Source organism: Amphiura filiformis, chromosome 19 (assembly GCF_039555335.1).
Source record: "Amphiura filiformis chromosome 19, Afil_fr2py, whole genome shotgun sequence".
NCBI classification, from domain to species: domain Eukaryota; kingdom Metazoa; phylum Echinodermata; class Ophiuroidea; order Amphilepidida; family Amphiuridae; genus Amphiura; species Amphiura filiformis.
This window is the reverse complement of record NC_092646.1, coordinates 15,475,517-15,491,242: the sequence shown is the minus strand read 5'-3', so window position 1 is coordinate 15,491,242 and position 15,726 is coordinate 15,475,517. Positions and strand designations below refer to the sequence as shown.

The window sequence follows — 15,726 nt, the reverse complement described above, 5'->3', positions numbered from 1 at the left end:
AGTGTGGATTTCAAATGGGGTTACCTGAATAGGTGACTCCATTTGAAATCTACATCCCGTGTGTTTGAGATTAAAGTTGTCTTCCATAGGGGTGTATGGATTTCAACTAGAATGTCCCATTTATTTCATACCCTTTCAGATTGTACAGAAGAGGTCAAGTTATTTGTGAAATAAATCTGACAGTTTCATGTCCCATAGAAACCAATGGTTAACCCCATGAGAACTACCTGCTGATTGGACAAAATGAATATTGTGTCCAATTTTGAACCAATCAAGGAGGGTATTAATAAGATCATCTGCAAATGCAAGTTTAACCATAAAAAGCCTAGTCATAATTGGTAATTGAAATGAGCATTTCAAGTTATCAACCAATCAGAAATGCTGTTGATATGTACCCAAGCTTTATACCGATGTTGAAATTCTCACTGCCCTGGCATAAATGGTTGCAAAGTTATGAACTTTTTATGTCCATTTTCTTATGTTTTTAACTCAATCTCCCATGTGAGTGTCGCCTGCAGACAACAAGTTTCAATTTTTTTTAACAAATTCAAAAATGTCAGAATTGTACATTTTTTACAACCATATTTGAAATCAACCAATCAGAAATGCTGTTAGATGACCAGTAGTGTCCAGGGAATTAAGGGAAATATTGGGTGACTTTTTGATGATTTGCCCCTCTATTTGGGCTGAAACTGTGCATGGATTCATACCTGTATCAGATGGTGAAGATTTGAAAACCATTTTGTGTAGTATTACATTTTTGCACTGTAAAAACCTAACTAATTATTCACTGCTTTGTTTCTAAGGGCTATAGGACATTCTAGGGGTGTATAAAGTGACACATAGTTACGATGTGTTCAAAGTGACACATAGCTACGATGTGTTCAAAGTGACACATAGCTACGATGTGTTCAAAGTGACACATAGTTAGAATTTCATCACAAGTGATAACAAGTTTATAAACTTAATACATCATATAAAAGCACCCATTCATTCAAAATGTTACAATACTTTTAGGAAGTTTTACTAATTATTGAGCAGATTAAGTTGACGCAGGTATACTTTGCTCTAGGTGACAAAAACCCTGTTCTGTGGGCCCGACCGACCTGGATTTTGCATTTTTGGGATACTTTCTTAGCTTCATGAAATTAGAAACAGCTGCTTTATGTTTTTAAAAAATTTCAAAATATATTTGCAAAATAATTCACATTTGTTTCAGATTTTTAAAGGTTTTGGTGATTTGTTAGGGTCATCTAGCCTCTTCAAAAAAAAATCCTGACAGACTGACCGATTCTACTTGGCAAGTCTGCCTGCCCATAGAACAGGTTTTTTTTTCAACCCCCATAGTTGGGATTTAATACACCACGATATATTTGTCTCATCAGCTCTACCTTAACCCCCTGGGCACTACCATCTTTTGTACAGGGTCTGTGATTGGCTCATTACATGATATAACATGATATGCCCCTCTGAGTAACCAATCAAAATAGTGCTTCTATATTTTTGTATAAACCCTACTGCTATTCTTACTACATCTCTGATTGGCTTATTACATGTTAACTCTTTGAGTAACCAATCAAAATAGTGTTTAGAAGCCGATGCACCGGCTGGTAGTGCTCAAGGGGTTAAGCTTGTCAAGTTATAAAAGTTGATTTATACGTTGCCTTTGGTTGTCTAGCCTGTACATTGTTTGTAATCGGCTGTTCTATGTGAAATCTATACACCCCCTGTGAAAGACATGACGTAAATCTTCCACACAGGGAGTGTGTATTTCAAATGCAGTCAAATTCAGTTATTCCTATTTGAAAGTCACACTCCCTGTGTGGGAAAATTAAGGTCATGTCTTCCATAGGGGTATATGGATTTCAACTGGAATAGCCCATTTTTTTAAATAATAATAACCAATATTTTAAACTGAATTTCAGACTCAGTCAAAACAAAGTGTAATCAGCTTAAAAGAAATAAATGCTGATTATAAAATATACAATCAAGGAAAAATAGTTGGCATAATTTGACATTATGTTGGAACTTTTTATTACTATGCTATTTCAGTGAGATGAGTATAACAAGTTTGATGAGAAGTACAAACCTTCCCCTTACCCCATTCCTTCCCATTCTTTAATCAATGTTGGGGAGACTGGAGATCCCCTTGTCAAAAGCGCTGTCATCACATTGAATTGGGGCAGAGGGGCGGTGATTTACATTTTGTATGCCAAAGTGTGCCAACATGATTTTCCTTGATTATAGATTAACATAATAAAATAGTGCTGTATTTTCCTGGAATCAGATCATCCATATTAAGTTATAGGCAATGTACATGATAGTTTGGATCCAATTTTAGGCTTTCCCCAAAGGCTTATAGGCAATTTCCAACGCAATTTGTCAAATTTTGTCCTGGACCCAAAATACCATGTACAAAGTCTAATTATAAAAGTGATGATGTTACATTGGTTACCATGGTTACATAGTTAACCAATATTTTGGTGTGAAAATATTAAACAAATACTGGAAATTAAAATTGCAGCTATTGGAGTTACAAGGTTTTGACAGAACAGCGACAATATGGGTGAAGCCGGTAGGTTTCTTTGTTACTCTCATTTCGTTCATTTGTATATTAGGCTAAAAAAAGCTATGTCAAAAAACGAATGTGATTAAAAAAAAAAAATTTAAAACTTAATTTCGAATAACTGTTATTTTGAATTAAGATGTCATTTTCAAGTTTTCAAAAGTACACAGCATAAAATTGTGGTTGATTTATTTGTGAAGTACAAATATCAATTGTTTTATACCTAAACAATGCAAGTATCGAATAAAAGTAAATTTTCTTCAAAATATGTATCAGAATTTCATGATTTTACGGCAAAAAACTAACAAAAAATGAATTTGCAATTTCAGCTGACATGGAAGCGCTAAGAAAAATGAATGTGACACGACAGCTTTGAGACTTAGCTTTTCTTTTTTAACCTTAAGAAATTTAACAAGTGCTGTCTTTTAATTTCCAGTATTTCATAAAAATTTAAAAAATAACCTAATGAGTTAAGACAAATTGTTGACTTATTTGTTTTAGGCTACATAAAAATGTTATATTTGTAAATTATAAAAATCAACATAATAGCACACTTAACATTTGTTCATAAAAAGCATATCTATATCTTTAGCATTTTACATATAAAATTCATCATAATCTTGTTCAGCAACTTGCACAATCATGGCTCCATTTTCTTGCATATTTCCTCTTCTGGAAAGAATCCATTTGCAAATATATAAGTTAGACTTGTCACCTTGTCCAGTTCCAATCCATACATCTGCTATTTGAGTTACAATGAGTCATTGTGAGTCACAGTTGAGTCACATTATTGTGCATGTGTCTATATATATTCACACAATAAAAAGGAAGACATTTTGTGTTCACATATAATTTGTTGGTAAGTTTGGCTTAAGCACAGGTAGTTTTTTTAAATATTTATATATATTATAAATTTTGTATTCACATTTGTACTTGCGTCAAGCATATCAGCCATATCAGCTTGTGCTCATGTCAAGCACATCAGCCAGTCTCTGTCGTCTTGTGCTTGCAGCAAGCATATCAGCCAACCACTGTCAGCTTGTGCTCATGTCAAGCACATCAGCCACTCTCTGTCACCTTGTGCTTGCAGCAAGCATATCAGCCAACCACTGTCAGTTTGTGCAGGTGTTAAGCACATCAAGCGGTATCAGCACAATGACATCCATATATCCATTGTCAACTTGTGCACACCATTCATCTTCTGTCGCCTTATGCTTGCATCAAGCATATAGGTGAGCATTTTTTGCCTTGCGCTTGCAGTAAGCACACCGCTCTTCCTTTTGCTCGCATAAAGCACATTGACCAGCCTCTGTTGTCTTGAGCGTGTGCTTACAAAAAGCAGACTGAAAACCCCTTAATTGCCACGTTGAAAGAGCTCCTCAGTATGACTTTCAACCGAGTAAGGTTCAATTGCACATTGTGGTCAGCCATTTTGTACAGCGCCCTCAGATAGAAGTAATTGCACGCATTCAGAGTGATGCAAAAATACTTGCATGGAAGAGTTCCAGTGTTGATGAGTATAATAATGTACATAGTGCATCTAATCAGGTGTGATGCAATCAATAAGTGCCTTTGGTACTGGGGTGTACTCAAGTTTGGTTTGGGTAGGGGTGTGCCACTAAGTGGACTCATCAATTTACCAATTTTATAAATAATTTGGACCCATCAATATACCAAAAGTCAAATATTTTTACCAAATTTAACAACTTTTCCAAAATTTTGAGAAATTTTTCAAAAATTTGGGTTAGAGTGAGACAATATTTGGCTATTTAAAAAAAATGGAAAAAAATACCCATCTATATACCAAAATTGGCCTACAAAATGGGGTCATTTGCCAAAATTGCAACCCATACTTGAGGCACATCCCCATTATGGTCATTTATGCCCCCTTTGGTAGTCACTATGAACTTATGAACAAATTAAGTAGAAAATATTTTTCTTAAAACATGCACAAGCATTGATTTGTATTGTCCATGGCATAACAAATTTGCATGATGTACTTGACTGCTCATCATTTTTTTCCTGAAATTAACGCTGCTGTTGTCTTTGTACCATCTTCAGTTATGTTGGAGCAATAATTCCATCCATTTGTACATCAATTCTGTTTGTTTTTCAGCAGGTCAATTCCTTGCGTACGACACTGCCATCATCGGAAAGACGGCTATCATATATGGAGGCGTGTAGTCGGCTTTTTGTAGATTTTTCTTGCAAAAGTTTGGCATCGAGCAACACATGTTGCAAAAACAATTAATAAAATATGTTTTTTTATTATTCTTAAAGCATTTAAAATCCTCGTGATTCTAGCCGTGTTTCCCCTAGTCAAGCTACAGTTTCTGCAATAGGTATAGGTTGGCCATTTAGGCCAGCTGGATAATTAGAACTTGGCAGGAATTTATGGTCTAATTGTACTGACGGCCTGCTTGGCCGTCTGTTTCTATGACAACGGCATGCAAATCTCATCTCGCTCATCATCTCCGCACACAATGATTTCTGCAGAAAACAAAATATAGTGAACAAATTAGTCTCCTTAACTGACAATAAGATCTCACTTCACTTCTAAAGAGGGTTATTCCATTTAAAATCCAAACTACCCCTGTGGAAGATTTAGCTAAAGTCTTCCACAGAGGGAGTATGAGTTTCAAATGGAATAGAGACAAATTGGGTAACTTCGTGCAAGTCATCCCAATGTGGCTCGGGCTTGACAAGCATAAATAGAGCCGTTCTCACTCTATTAGAGCCGAGCCACATTAGGATATTATTCCATTTAAAATCCAAACTACCCCTGTGGAAGATTTAGCTAAAGTCTTCCACAGAGGGAGTATGAGTTTCAAATGGAATAGAGACAAATTGGGTAATATACTCGTGCAAGTCATCCCAATGTGGCTCGGGCTTGACAAGCATGAATAGAGCCGTTCTCACTCTATTAGAGCCGAGCCACATTAGGATGACTTGCATGAAGGAGGTACGGTTAAGTGACCGCTTATAGGTTGAATTCCCAGTCTGCCTAATCATGAATCTCCCGTGGCCAGAGGTCCTGGGTTCAATTCCTGGGCGGGGTCACTTTTCCTATTTCCTCCTTTAATCATTGCTCGACGGCGAAACTGATAAAATTGCATCATAGTTTGCTTATTCCGTCAAGAAAAGCCACCTTTTTTCATTCCCTTACTTACCCTATCAATTTCAGCATTCTGTCTTGACTTCCAAATAAACTCAGCTACAGCTGCTAATATACCACACACCAATCCTGATATAAGCACCAGAAATATGCCACCTATGTTCTTTAATCCTAATTCATTGGCATCTTCCTTGTTGCCTTCTTCAGCAGAACACTGATCAATCTTCCACCATTTATTCTTTAATTGCAGGAGTGTATCATCTTCTTGAAGTTGTAGGACTACTTTTGTGACTTCATCTCTAAGGGCTGAACCTGTAGGATAAACATGGAGAATACAAATTATTACTATAGATGAGTTGACCTCAATGTTTATCAACAAAGGCAAGGGACTGGTATATTGATATGCTTGAATGAACCCTTATAGTGACGTGGCAGGAGTTTTAAAAACATGAGCACTGAACAAAATATGATGCGCACACATACTGACAGGCAAAAAACAATTGTGATGATGCGTGCGCATACTGCCAGGCATTGACGTCAGAAGTCAACTCATCTATAGGGTCCACAACTTATAAGTGCCCCCTAATACTTTTTAGAATAAGTCCAAAAATATTTTACAGAATGTACAAAAATATGTAAAGCCCTATTTGTTTTACACATGTAGACCAATTTATAGCGTCACAGAACATTGCGCTCAGTCACAATGGTTAATTGTGTAAGAAAAGAGGCCATTTTAAAAGTTTCACCTGAGTCCATAGCAGTCAGCTTTTCTTAACAAACACATGAATAGACCTGGCCTACTGTATTGTTTGAGAGTTGCCTCCTATGGACTCAAACGCAACTTTTAACACTGTTTAAATGGTCTCTTTCTTACATAATGAACCATTGTGACTGAACGCAATGATGAATGACGCTATAAATTGGCCCACATGTGTAAAACAAACAGGGCTATACATACTTTTTACATTTCGTAAAATATTTTTCGACTTATTTTAAAAAGTATTTGGGGGAACTTATAAGTTGTGGACCCATATTATGTTACCCTATACGCTGGTGAAGATACGTAATAATCGGATTAACTACCATAGCAATAGGTGAAAACAATTTTTGATTATACCACGCTGCAATGGTACGTTCACGCGGTACCTATGCATTGAGCAATATCCTGCTGATCACTCGCATCTGTAAGATAAGTATATTTGAAAAGACCGGTATTCTATTCAATTTATGATTGCAGACATACACAGATGATGAGTGCAACCTGCTTGTAGTGCAGCATGATATGTTTTTCACCAATTGCTATGGTAGTTAATCCGATTTATCACGCAACTTCGCCAGCGTATATTATGTTACAACTCCCACAATGCATTTCTTCCATTTCAATTTTCTGTACTGATTTGCTATCTAGTGCAACATGGGTTGATAGTGACAAAAAGTACAGAGCACATCTTAGTAAGTTGAACGAAATTTTGCCCCAAAAACTTGTCTAAAAAGCACTATTCATGAGGGCGTGGTTGGAAGATGGCTTGACCGTAAAATGGTGTGACCTATGTCCTTATGGTACGTCGAAAAGAACTTTGATTGGTCTTTCGGAAAACACATTTGCCACATCTCTGTGAAAGATTTCAGAAGAGTCTCACACGGAGGGAGTGTGTTTTTCAAATGAAATTGCCTGGGGTTAACTGTTTTGCAGCCCATACTCCCCCTGGTTTAAACCTATATCTTCATCTAGAGTTGAATAGTATTTCAAATGAAATTTACCCAAAGTCTATTCTATTTAAAATCCATACTCCCTCTGTGGAAGACATTTTATAGCCAAAACTTTCACAGGGGAGTGTGGATTTCAAATGGAATTTACCCAATGTCTATTCTAGTTAACCCATACTTCCTCTGTGGAAGACACTTTATAGCCAAAACTTTCACAGGGGAGTGTGGATTTCAAATGGAATTTACCCAATGTCTATTCTATTTAAAACACATACTCCCTCTGTGGAAGACTTTTTATAGCCAAAACGTCCACAGGGGGAGTGTGGATTTCAAATGGAATAGCCCAATGACAACAACTTGCTGTTGAGTAGTATTTCAAATGAAAGTTATCAAATTGTCTATTCTATTTAAAACCCCTACTCCCTCTGCGGAAGTCTTTTTATAGCCAAACTTCCCGGGGGAGTGTGGATTTCCAGTGACAAGACTTACCCAGTGGTAGGCCTATTCCATATCCTCGTGAATTGAGCAAACCACCTATTTGTGTTAAATTTTTACAATGCTCAGATATGATATATTCTGCCATAGTAGACTCCATGAGATATGCATAATTCCTGTTGTTTAATACACGTTGTACTCCTTCAAAATAGGTTTGTGTGAACACACTGGGACGAGCACTCATGAATTCCCACATCTTCTGGTAGGTTGGTATCTTGGATTGCTGTAAGCATGGTAACAGAAAATAAAAACATTATGGCCATGCTAGCTATTCGTCGATCGCATGGTCCTCTCAAAACAAGGTTATACCGGCAGAGTGCGTGCTGTGTATGCGTACCCCTGTCAAACGCGCGCTTTAATTACTGTACACATTGCAAAAGCCTTCTGGCACAATGCAAGAAAAGTGCGAAAACAAAAATGCACATTTTGCGCTCGCGTTTGCTGGGAGAACCTCGTTTTGATAGCAAGATGGTGGATCCGTGCAAAGGGCAAATAGGCTTCAACATAAAAATTCCAAGTTTTAAGATATTTTCTCAAAATATTAAAAGCTATCTTAAGAACCACTGAACCAATACAAGGCTTGTTTGTACTCATTTTAATGTATTTTTTCATGCTGATTCCAAAAATGATCATGAAACTTTACAATTCGTACATTTTTTAATTTAAAAAAAACTTGTCGTCTGCAGTCGACACCCGCATGGAGAGAGTTAATTTTAATAGTTTGTCTTGAAGCCCTTACCAATTTGAATAGCTGATATGGAATGCAGTTTTTTATTTTAATTTTTATTTTACTTGCTTCTAATGGGGATAAAACATGTTTAGGGTAGGAAAATGCATTTGTTTAGAGGTGCATTTTAAGACTTCTTAAATACTTGTTTAGGATGCTTTTTGGGAATTCATGGTCATGCATAATACCACCTTGTCAATGACCAGCCCCCCTGAATTAGAAACAAGCATTCATTAGTAAGAACTTGCAATTAAAGATTCATCGTACACTGTGCTTCTCCAAAAATCTACTTAGAACTTACCCTAAAGAATGTATATGTTGATCCACTATTCCTCGTCCCATACTCAATTGATGTTTGTTTGACCATATCATCAGCACCCTGAATGGGTGACACCATACGTTCAACAGTCAAGAAAGCAGCTAGGTTAGCAGTGTACGATGATATGAGTATGAGTGAAAAGAACCACCAGAAACCACTCAGAACTCTGGTGGAAAAGGCTCTTGGGTTGACCTCTGACCCCTGTTGCATGAGTCCTCCAAATGAAAACCAGAGGCAGTTTGGAAGAGTGAACTGATTTTTCTACATTGTCATATTCAGGGTTACAAGGATGTTCATTGTACCACTCATATGGACTAAATCTGGCTAATAAAAATAATGTGATGCTGACTAGAAGAAATGCCAAAACAACATAGAGCCACACGTCGAATGATAGTGGGTTGAGGAATGAAAAGACACCCGGATTTTGTGGTTCTGGTTGCCGGAATAAGATGGTGATACCAAGATACATGTAGGGTTTGGAGAAATCAATCACTTTCTCTCTGGCGTAGGTAATAGTTAATGGTGCCACGGCTATATCCGCTTCCTGAAGAGAAGAAATGTTAAATTAACAAAAATAATGTTAGCTGATCAGTAGCTTAATTTATAAGGTAGATACATCAGGTAGTTTATCAATAAGCTGATCTAAGGTAATTACATCAGGTAGTTTATCAATAGCCTGATCTAAGGTAGATACATCAGGTAGTTTATCAATAACCTGATCTAAGGTAGATATACCAAACAGTTTATCAATAAGCTGATCTAAGGTAGATACATCAGGTAGTTTATCAATATCCTGATCTAAGGTAGATACATCAGGTAGTTTATCAATAACCTGATCTAAGGTAGATATACCAAATAGTTTACCAATAAGCTGATCTAAGGTAGATATACCAGTTAGTTTAACAATAACCCAATCTAAGGTAGATACATCAGGTAGTTTATCAATAAGCTTATCTAAGGTAGATACATCAGGTAGTTTATCAATAAGCTTATCTAAGGTAGATACATCAGGTAGTTTATCAATAAACCGATCTAAGGTACATACATCAGGTCAGGCAGCGGATGACATGATCGAGCCGGCAACTCGTGAAACCGCCCGGCCGTATGGCATTTTCCATATACTGTTAGTTTTGTGGGGTTCATTATCGAACCCCAACGGTTTTAGCTTGTATTTATATTATTTATCAACATAGGCCGATTTGTTTGTGATATTTCAAGCGTTTCAAAATTTCAAAATAATCCCATTCAATTACACGGTTGACGATGAAAATTTACTGAATTTAGGGACTGCACGTCATACACCACCTGCATCAGGTCGTTTATCAATAAGCTGATCTAAGGTAGATACATCAGGTAGTTTATCAATAAGGCCAAAAAAAAAAAATATTGTTGTGTTGCCCTCAAGTGAGAAAATGGGAAAGCTGGGGCGGACGGTCGGATTTCTTTTTTTTTTCTTCTTTTTTTTTTTTTTTCAAACCTTCAGTTCTTAAAAATCTCCTCAAATATTAAATAATGCTTCTTCAACTCGGGGATATTTGTCAATTCTGACTTCTGGATACCTGTTAGACATCAATTAAAGACTAGTCTTTCAATAAAATATTAATTTTAAGTGAAAAACATAGATTTTTTGAACAAATCTGTAAAAACAAAAAAAAAAAAAAAAAAAAAAAACAAAAATTGCGACCCTGATTTTTCAGGATTTAGGACCGGGCGGTTGAGGGCAACACAACAATTTTTTTTTTTAGGCCTAACCTTATGTAAAGTTAGCTGATCAGTAGCTTAATTTATAAGGTAGATACATCAGGTAGTTTATCAATAAGCTTATCTAAGGTAATTACATCAGGTAGTTTATCAATAGCCTGATCTAAGGTAGATACATCAGGTAGTTTATCAATAACCTGATCTAAGGTAGATATACCAAACAGTTTATCAATAAGCTGATCTAAGGTAGATACATCAGGTAGTTTATCAATATCCTGATCTAAGGTAGATACATCAGGTAGTTTATCAATAACCTGATCTAAGGTAGATATACCAAATAGTTTACCAATAAGCTGATCTAAGGTAGATATACCAGTTAGTTTAACAATAACCCAATCTAAGGTAGATACATCAGGTAGTTTATCAATAAGCTTATCTAAGGTAGATACATCAGGTAGTTTATCAATAAGCTGGTCTAAGGTAGATATACCAGGTAGTTTATCAATGCTCTAATCTTAGGTAGATACATCAGGTAGTTTATCAATAACCTTATCTAAGGTAAATACACCAGTTAGTTTATCAATAACCTGATCTAAGGTAGATACATCAGGTAGTTTATCAATAAGCTTATCTAAGGTAGATACATCAGATAGTTTATCAATAAGCTTATCTAATGTAGATACATCAGGTAGTTTGTCAACAAGCCAATCTAAGGTAGATACATCAGGTAGTTTATCAATAACCTGATCTAAGGTCAACACATCAGGTAGTTTATCAATAACCTGATCTAAGGTAGTTTATCAATAACCTGATCTAACAGTCTATAATATCGATTTGATTAATTCGAATTAAACAATTCATCGAGTGGCCATGGGCAGCGCCATTAGACATGTTACAAGACTACCAAGTGACAGGTGATGGACGGTACCCACACAATTGAATAGGCACTTTTTTGATAATTTTCATCAAGGTTACTCAAAACTTACCTAGCTAATTTATTATACATCAGGGTCTCTGCCTTTTAATATGTTATGAAAAACTTAATTTTAAAAATATCTACCGACGGAAATAAAAATCCATCGACGGATAGTCTTGTTATGCTCTCACAAACTTAGAAAAAAATCTGAAAAATCCAAAATTTTGGTCTAAAACATGCCCAAGGTTACTGCTGTCCCCTTCAAAAGTACAGGAAGACCACCTACAGCGTTGAGGTCAACTTTCTAGACTTCCTGTCTACCTGCAGTAATGGCTACTACCCAGTGCTAACATCAATGAATTGTTTAATTCGAATTAATCAATTCGATATTATAGACTGTCTAAGGTAGATATGCCAAATAGTTTATCAATAACCTTATCTAATGTAGATACATCAGGTAGTTTATCAATAACCTGATCTAAGGTAGATACATCAGGTAGTTTATCAATAACCTGATCTAAGGTAGACACATCAGGTAGTTTATTAATAAGCTTATCTAAGGTAGATACATCAGGTAGTTTATTAATAAGCTTATCTAAGGTAGATACATCAGGTAGTTTATCAATAACCTGATCTAAGGTAGACACACCGGGTAGTTTATTAATAACCTGATCTAAGGTAGATATACCAAACAGTTTATCAATAACCTGATCTAAGGTAGATACATCAGGTAGTTTATCAATAACCTGATCTAAGGTAGACACATCGGGTAGTTTATTAATAAGCTTATCTAAGGTAGATACATCAGATAGTTTATCAATAAGCTTATCTAATGTAGATACATCAGGTAGTTTATCAATAACCTGATCTAAGGTAGACACATCGGGTAGTTTATTAATAAGCTTATCTAAGGTAGATACATCAGGTAGTTTATCAATAACCTGATCTAAGGTAGATACATCAGGTAGTTTATCAATAACCTGATCTAAGGTAGACACATCGGGTAGTTTATTAATAAGCTTATCTAAGGTAGATACATCAGATAGTTTATCAATAAGCTTATCTAATGTAGATACATCAGGTAGTTTATCAATAACCTGATCTAAGGTAGACACATCGGGTAGTTTATTAATAAGCTTATCTAAGGTAGATACATCAGGTAGTTTATCAATAACCTGATCTAAGGTAGTTACATCAGGTAGTTTATCAATAACCTGATCTAAGGTAGACACATCGGGTAGTTTATTAATAAGCTTATCTAAGGTAGATACATCAGATAGTTTATCAATAAGCTTATCTAATGTAGATACATCAGGTAGTTTATCAATAACCTGATCTAAGGTAGACACATCGGGTAGTTTATTAATAAGCTTATCTAAGGTAGATACATCAGGTAGTTTATCAACAGCCTGATCTAAGGTAGATACATCAGGTAGTGTATCAATAACCTGATCTAAGGTAAACACATTAGGTACCGTAGTTTAGCAACAGCCTGATCTAAGGTAGATACATCAGGTAGTTTATCAATAACCTGATCTAAGGTAGATATATCAGGTAGTTTACAATAAGCTTATCTAAGGTAGATACATCAGGTAGTTTATCAATAACCTGATCTAAGGTAAACACATCAGGTAGTTTATCAATAACCTGATCTAAGGTAGATACATCAGGTAGTTTATCAATAACCTGATCTAAGGTAGATAAATCAGGCAGTTCACAATAAGCTTATCTAAGGTAGATACATCAGATAGTTTATCAATAACCTGATCTAAGGTAGATACATCAGGTAGTTTATCAATAAGCTGATCTAAGGTAAACACATCAGGTAGTTTATCAATAAGCTGATCTAAGGTAGATACATCAGGTAGTTTATCAACAGCCTGATCTAAGGTAGATACATCAGGTAGTTTATCAACAGCCTGATCTAAGGTAGATACATCAGGTAGTTTATCAACAGCCTGATCTAAGGTAGATACATCAGGTAGTTTATCAATAACCTGATCTAAGGTAAACACATCAGATAGTTTATCAATAACCTGATCTAAGGTAGATACATCAGGTAGTTTATCAATAACCTGATCTAAGGTAGATACATCAGGTAGTTCACAATAAGCTTATCTGAGGTAGATACATCAGGTAGTTTATCAATAACATTATCTATGGGTAGATACATCAGGTAGTTTATCAATAACATCTATGGGTAGATACATCAGGTAGTTTATCAATAACATTATCTATGGGTAGATACATCAGGTAGTTTATCAATAACATTATCTATGGGTAGATACATCAGGTAGTTTATCAATAACATCTATGGGTAGATACATCAGGTAGTTTATCAATAACATTATCTATGGGTAGATACATCAGGTAGTTTATCAATAACATTATCTATGGGTAGATACATCAGGTAGTTTATCAATAACATCTATGGGTAGATACACCAGGTAGTTTATCAATAACATTATCTATGGGTAGATACATCAGGTAGTTTATCAATAACATTATCTATGGGTAGATACATCAGGTAGTTTATCAATAACATCTATGGGTAGATACATCAGGTAGTTTATCAATAACATTATCTATGGGTAGATACATCAGGTAGTTTATCAATAACATTATCTATGGGTAGATACATCAGGTAGTTTATCAATAACATCTATGGGTAGATACACCAGGTAGTTTATCAATAACATTATCTATGGGTAGATACATCAGGTAGTTTATCAATAACCTGATCTAAGGTAGATATACCAAATACTTTATCAATTACCAGATCTAAGGTAGATATACCAGAAAGTGTAATGGTCATCTGATATAAGGTAGATTATACCAGTTAGTTTTTCAATAGCCTGATCTAAAGTAGTTTAACAGATAGTAGTTATATCACTGGTTCTTTTCAGTGTGCCTGCCAATGTACATTTCAAATTGAGTCACCCATTCAGGTAATCGCTTTTGAAATTCACACTCCCTGTGTGGAAGATTAAGGTCATGTCTTCCATAGGGGTGTATGGATTTCAACCTCAATAGCCCATACCTACCTTCTCTATAAGTTCTCCAACCATCCCATCCCAGTTGTCTGTGCCTTCAATTGGAGCACCATAGTTCTCATCATCCACTAGTTTCAGTTCATACTCAAATCCAACTAACTCAGCGACCTTTGCGATAAGATCAGCACAGTAACCTTCATATCGATTGTTTCCCTCAAGAGTCTCACCATCCTCACTCCTACGTGTCATCAGAAATGGCGGTTCCTGGTGAAAACAAACAAAAAGTTTAAGGGATCAGCACAGTAACCTTAATAGCGATTGTTTCCTTCAAGAGTCTCACCGTCTTCACTCATACGTGGCATCAGAAACTGTGGTTCCTGGTGAAAACAAACAAAAAGTTTAAGGGTATACTAGGTTTTGTAGGTCAAAGTAGGTCTAAATCAATATATTATTGAAAAATAACACTGATGTTTTGCAAAAGTTCATTCTACAAATCATATACTTTGAAAACTTGCTTGATTTATTGTTGTGAATTAGATATATATTCACAGTCCAATAATTGGCACCCAGCACAAGAAATCTGTGAAAATGTGAACAAGGTCCTCGCACAGATGATAATTCCCAAAGAGTAAGTGGAATAGTGTGGAACAAGACCTGTTTCTTAAAGAAAGTGCGTGAAAAGCAGAAAGCAGCGCTGTTTTGGAAATTATCATCTGTTCAATGATTCTCACAGATTTCTTGTGCCGGGTGCCAATTATTGGTCTGTGAATGGGGTCCAGGAAGCTGTTCCATATCAGTGCATTTTGCTATTGTGTCAGTTTCTTATTTGGCTTGGTGTATTTATATAACGTATACCTACTAGTATTGTTGTGACAATCAATGTTCTGTTTACATAGAAGTGTTTGGTTGGTTTTTGTGGATCCTTCTCAGCCATTTGTAGTTGTGGTTCTCTGTTTTCTGACCATGAGCCAACCTTTATAATAAACAAAAACAAAATTCCACCAAAAATAGTTGTTACTTTTATCACACATTCAATTTGAGCATTCAATAAACACCTGACAAACTCAGTGGCCTTGCAGGGGGGTGGCAAGGGGAACACACTACCCTGGGCGCTGCCTTTTAGGGAGCGTCGAATCGCCCCTGGTTAAAAAAATATTGAAACATTTTTGTGTATGTTACTAAAATTT

At 35.8% G+C, this 15,726-nt stretch overlaps 1 protein-coding gene across 1 annotated transcript in view; it reads right to left on the bottom strand.

Moving 5' to 3' along the window:
• Positions 1 to 4,514: 4,514 nt before the first annotated feature.
• LOC140140964 (glutamate receptor ionotropic, kainate 2-like) overlaps positions 4,515 to 15,726 on the bottom strand; it is a 215,599-nt gene continuing 204,387 nt past the window's right edge. The window contains 7 exon segments of the mRNA XM_072162732.1: positions 4,515 to 5,056; positions 5,737 to 5,993; positions 7,878 to 8,106; positions 8,912 to 9,187; positions 9,189 to 9,473; positions 14,591 to 14,803; positions 15,399 to 15,512. Of these exon segments, the coding sequence (XP_072018833.1) occupies positions 4,886 to 5,056; positions 5,737 to 5,993; positions 7,878 to 8,106; positions 8,912 to 9,187; positions 9,189 to 9,473; positions 14,591 to 14,803; positions 15,399 to 15,512 (1,545 nt within the window). The 3' untranslated portion in view covers positions 4,515 to 4,885.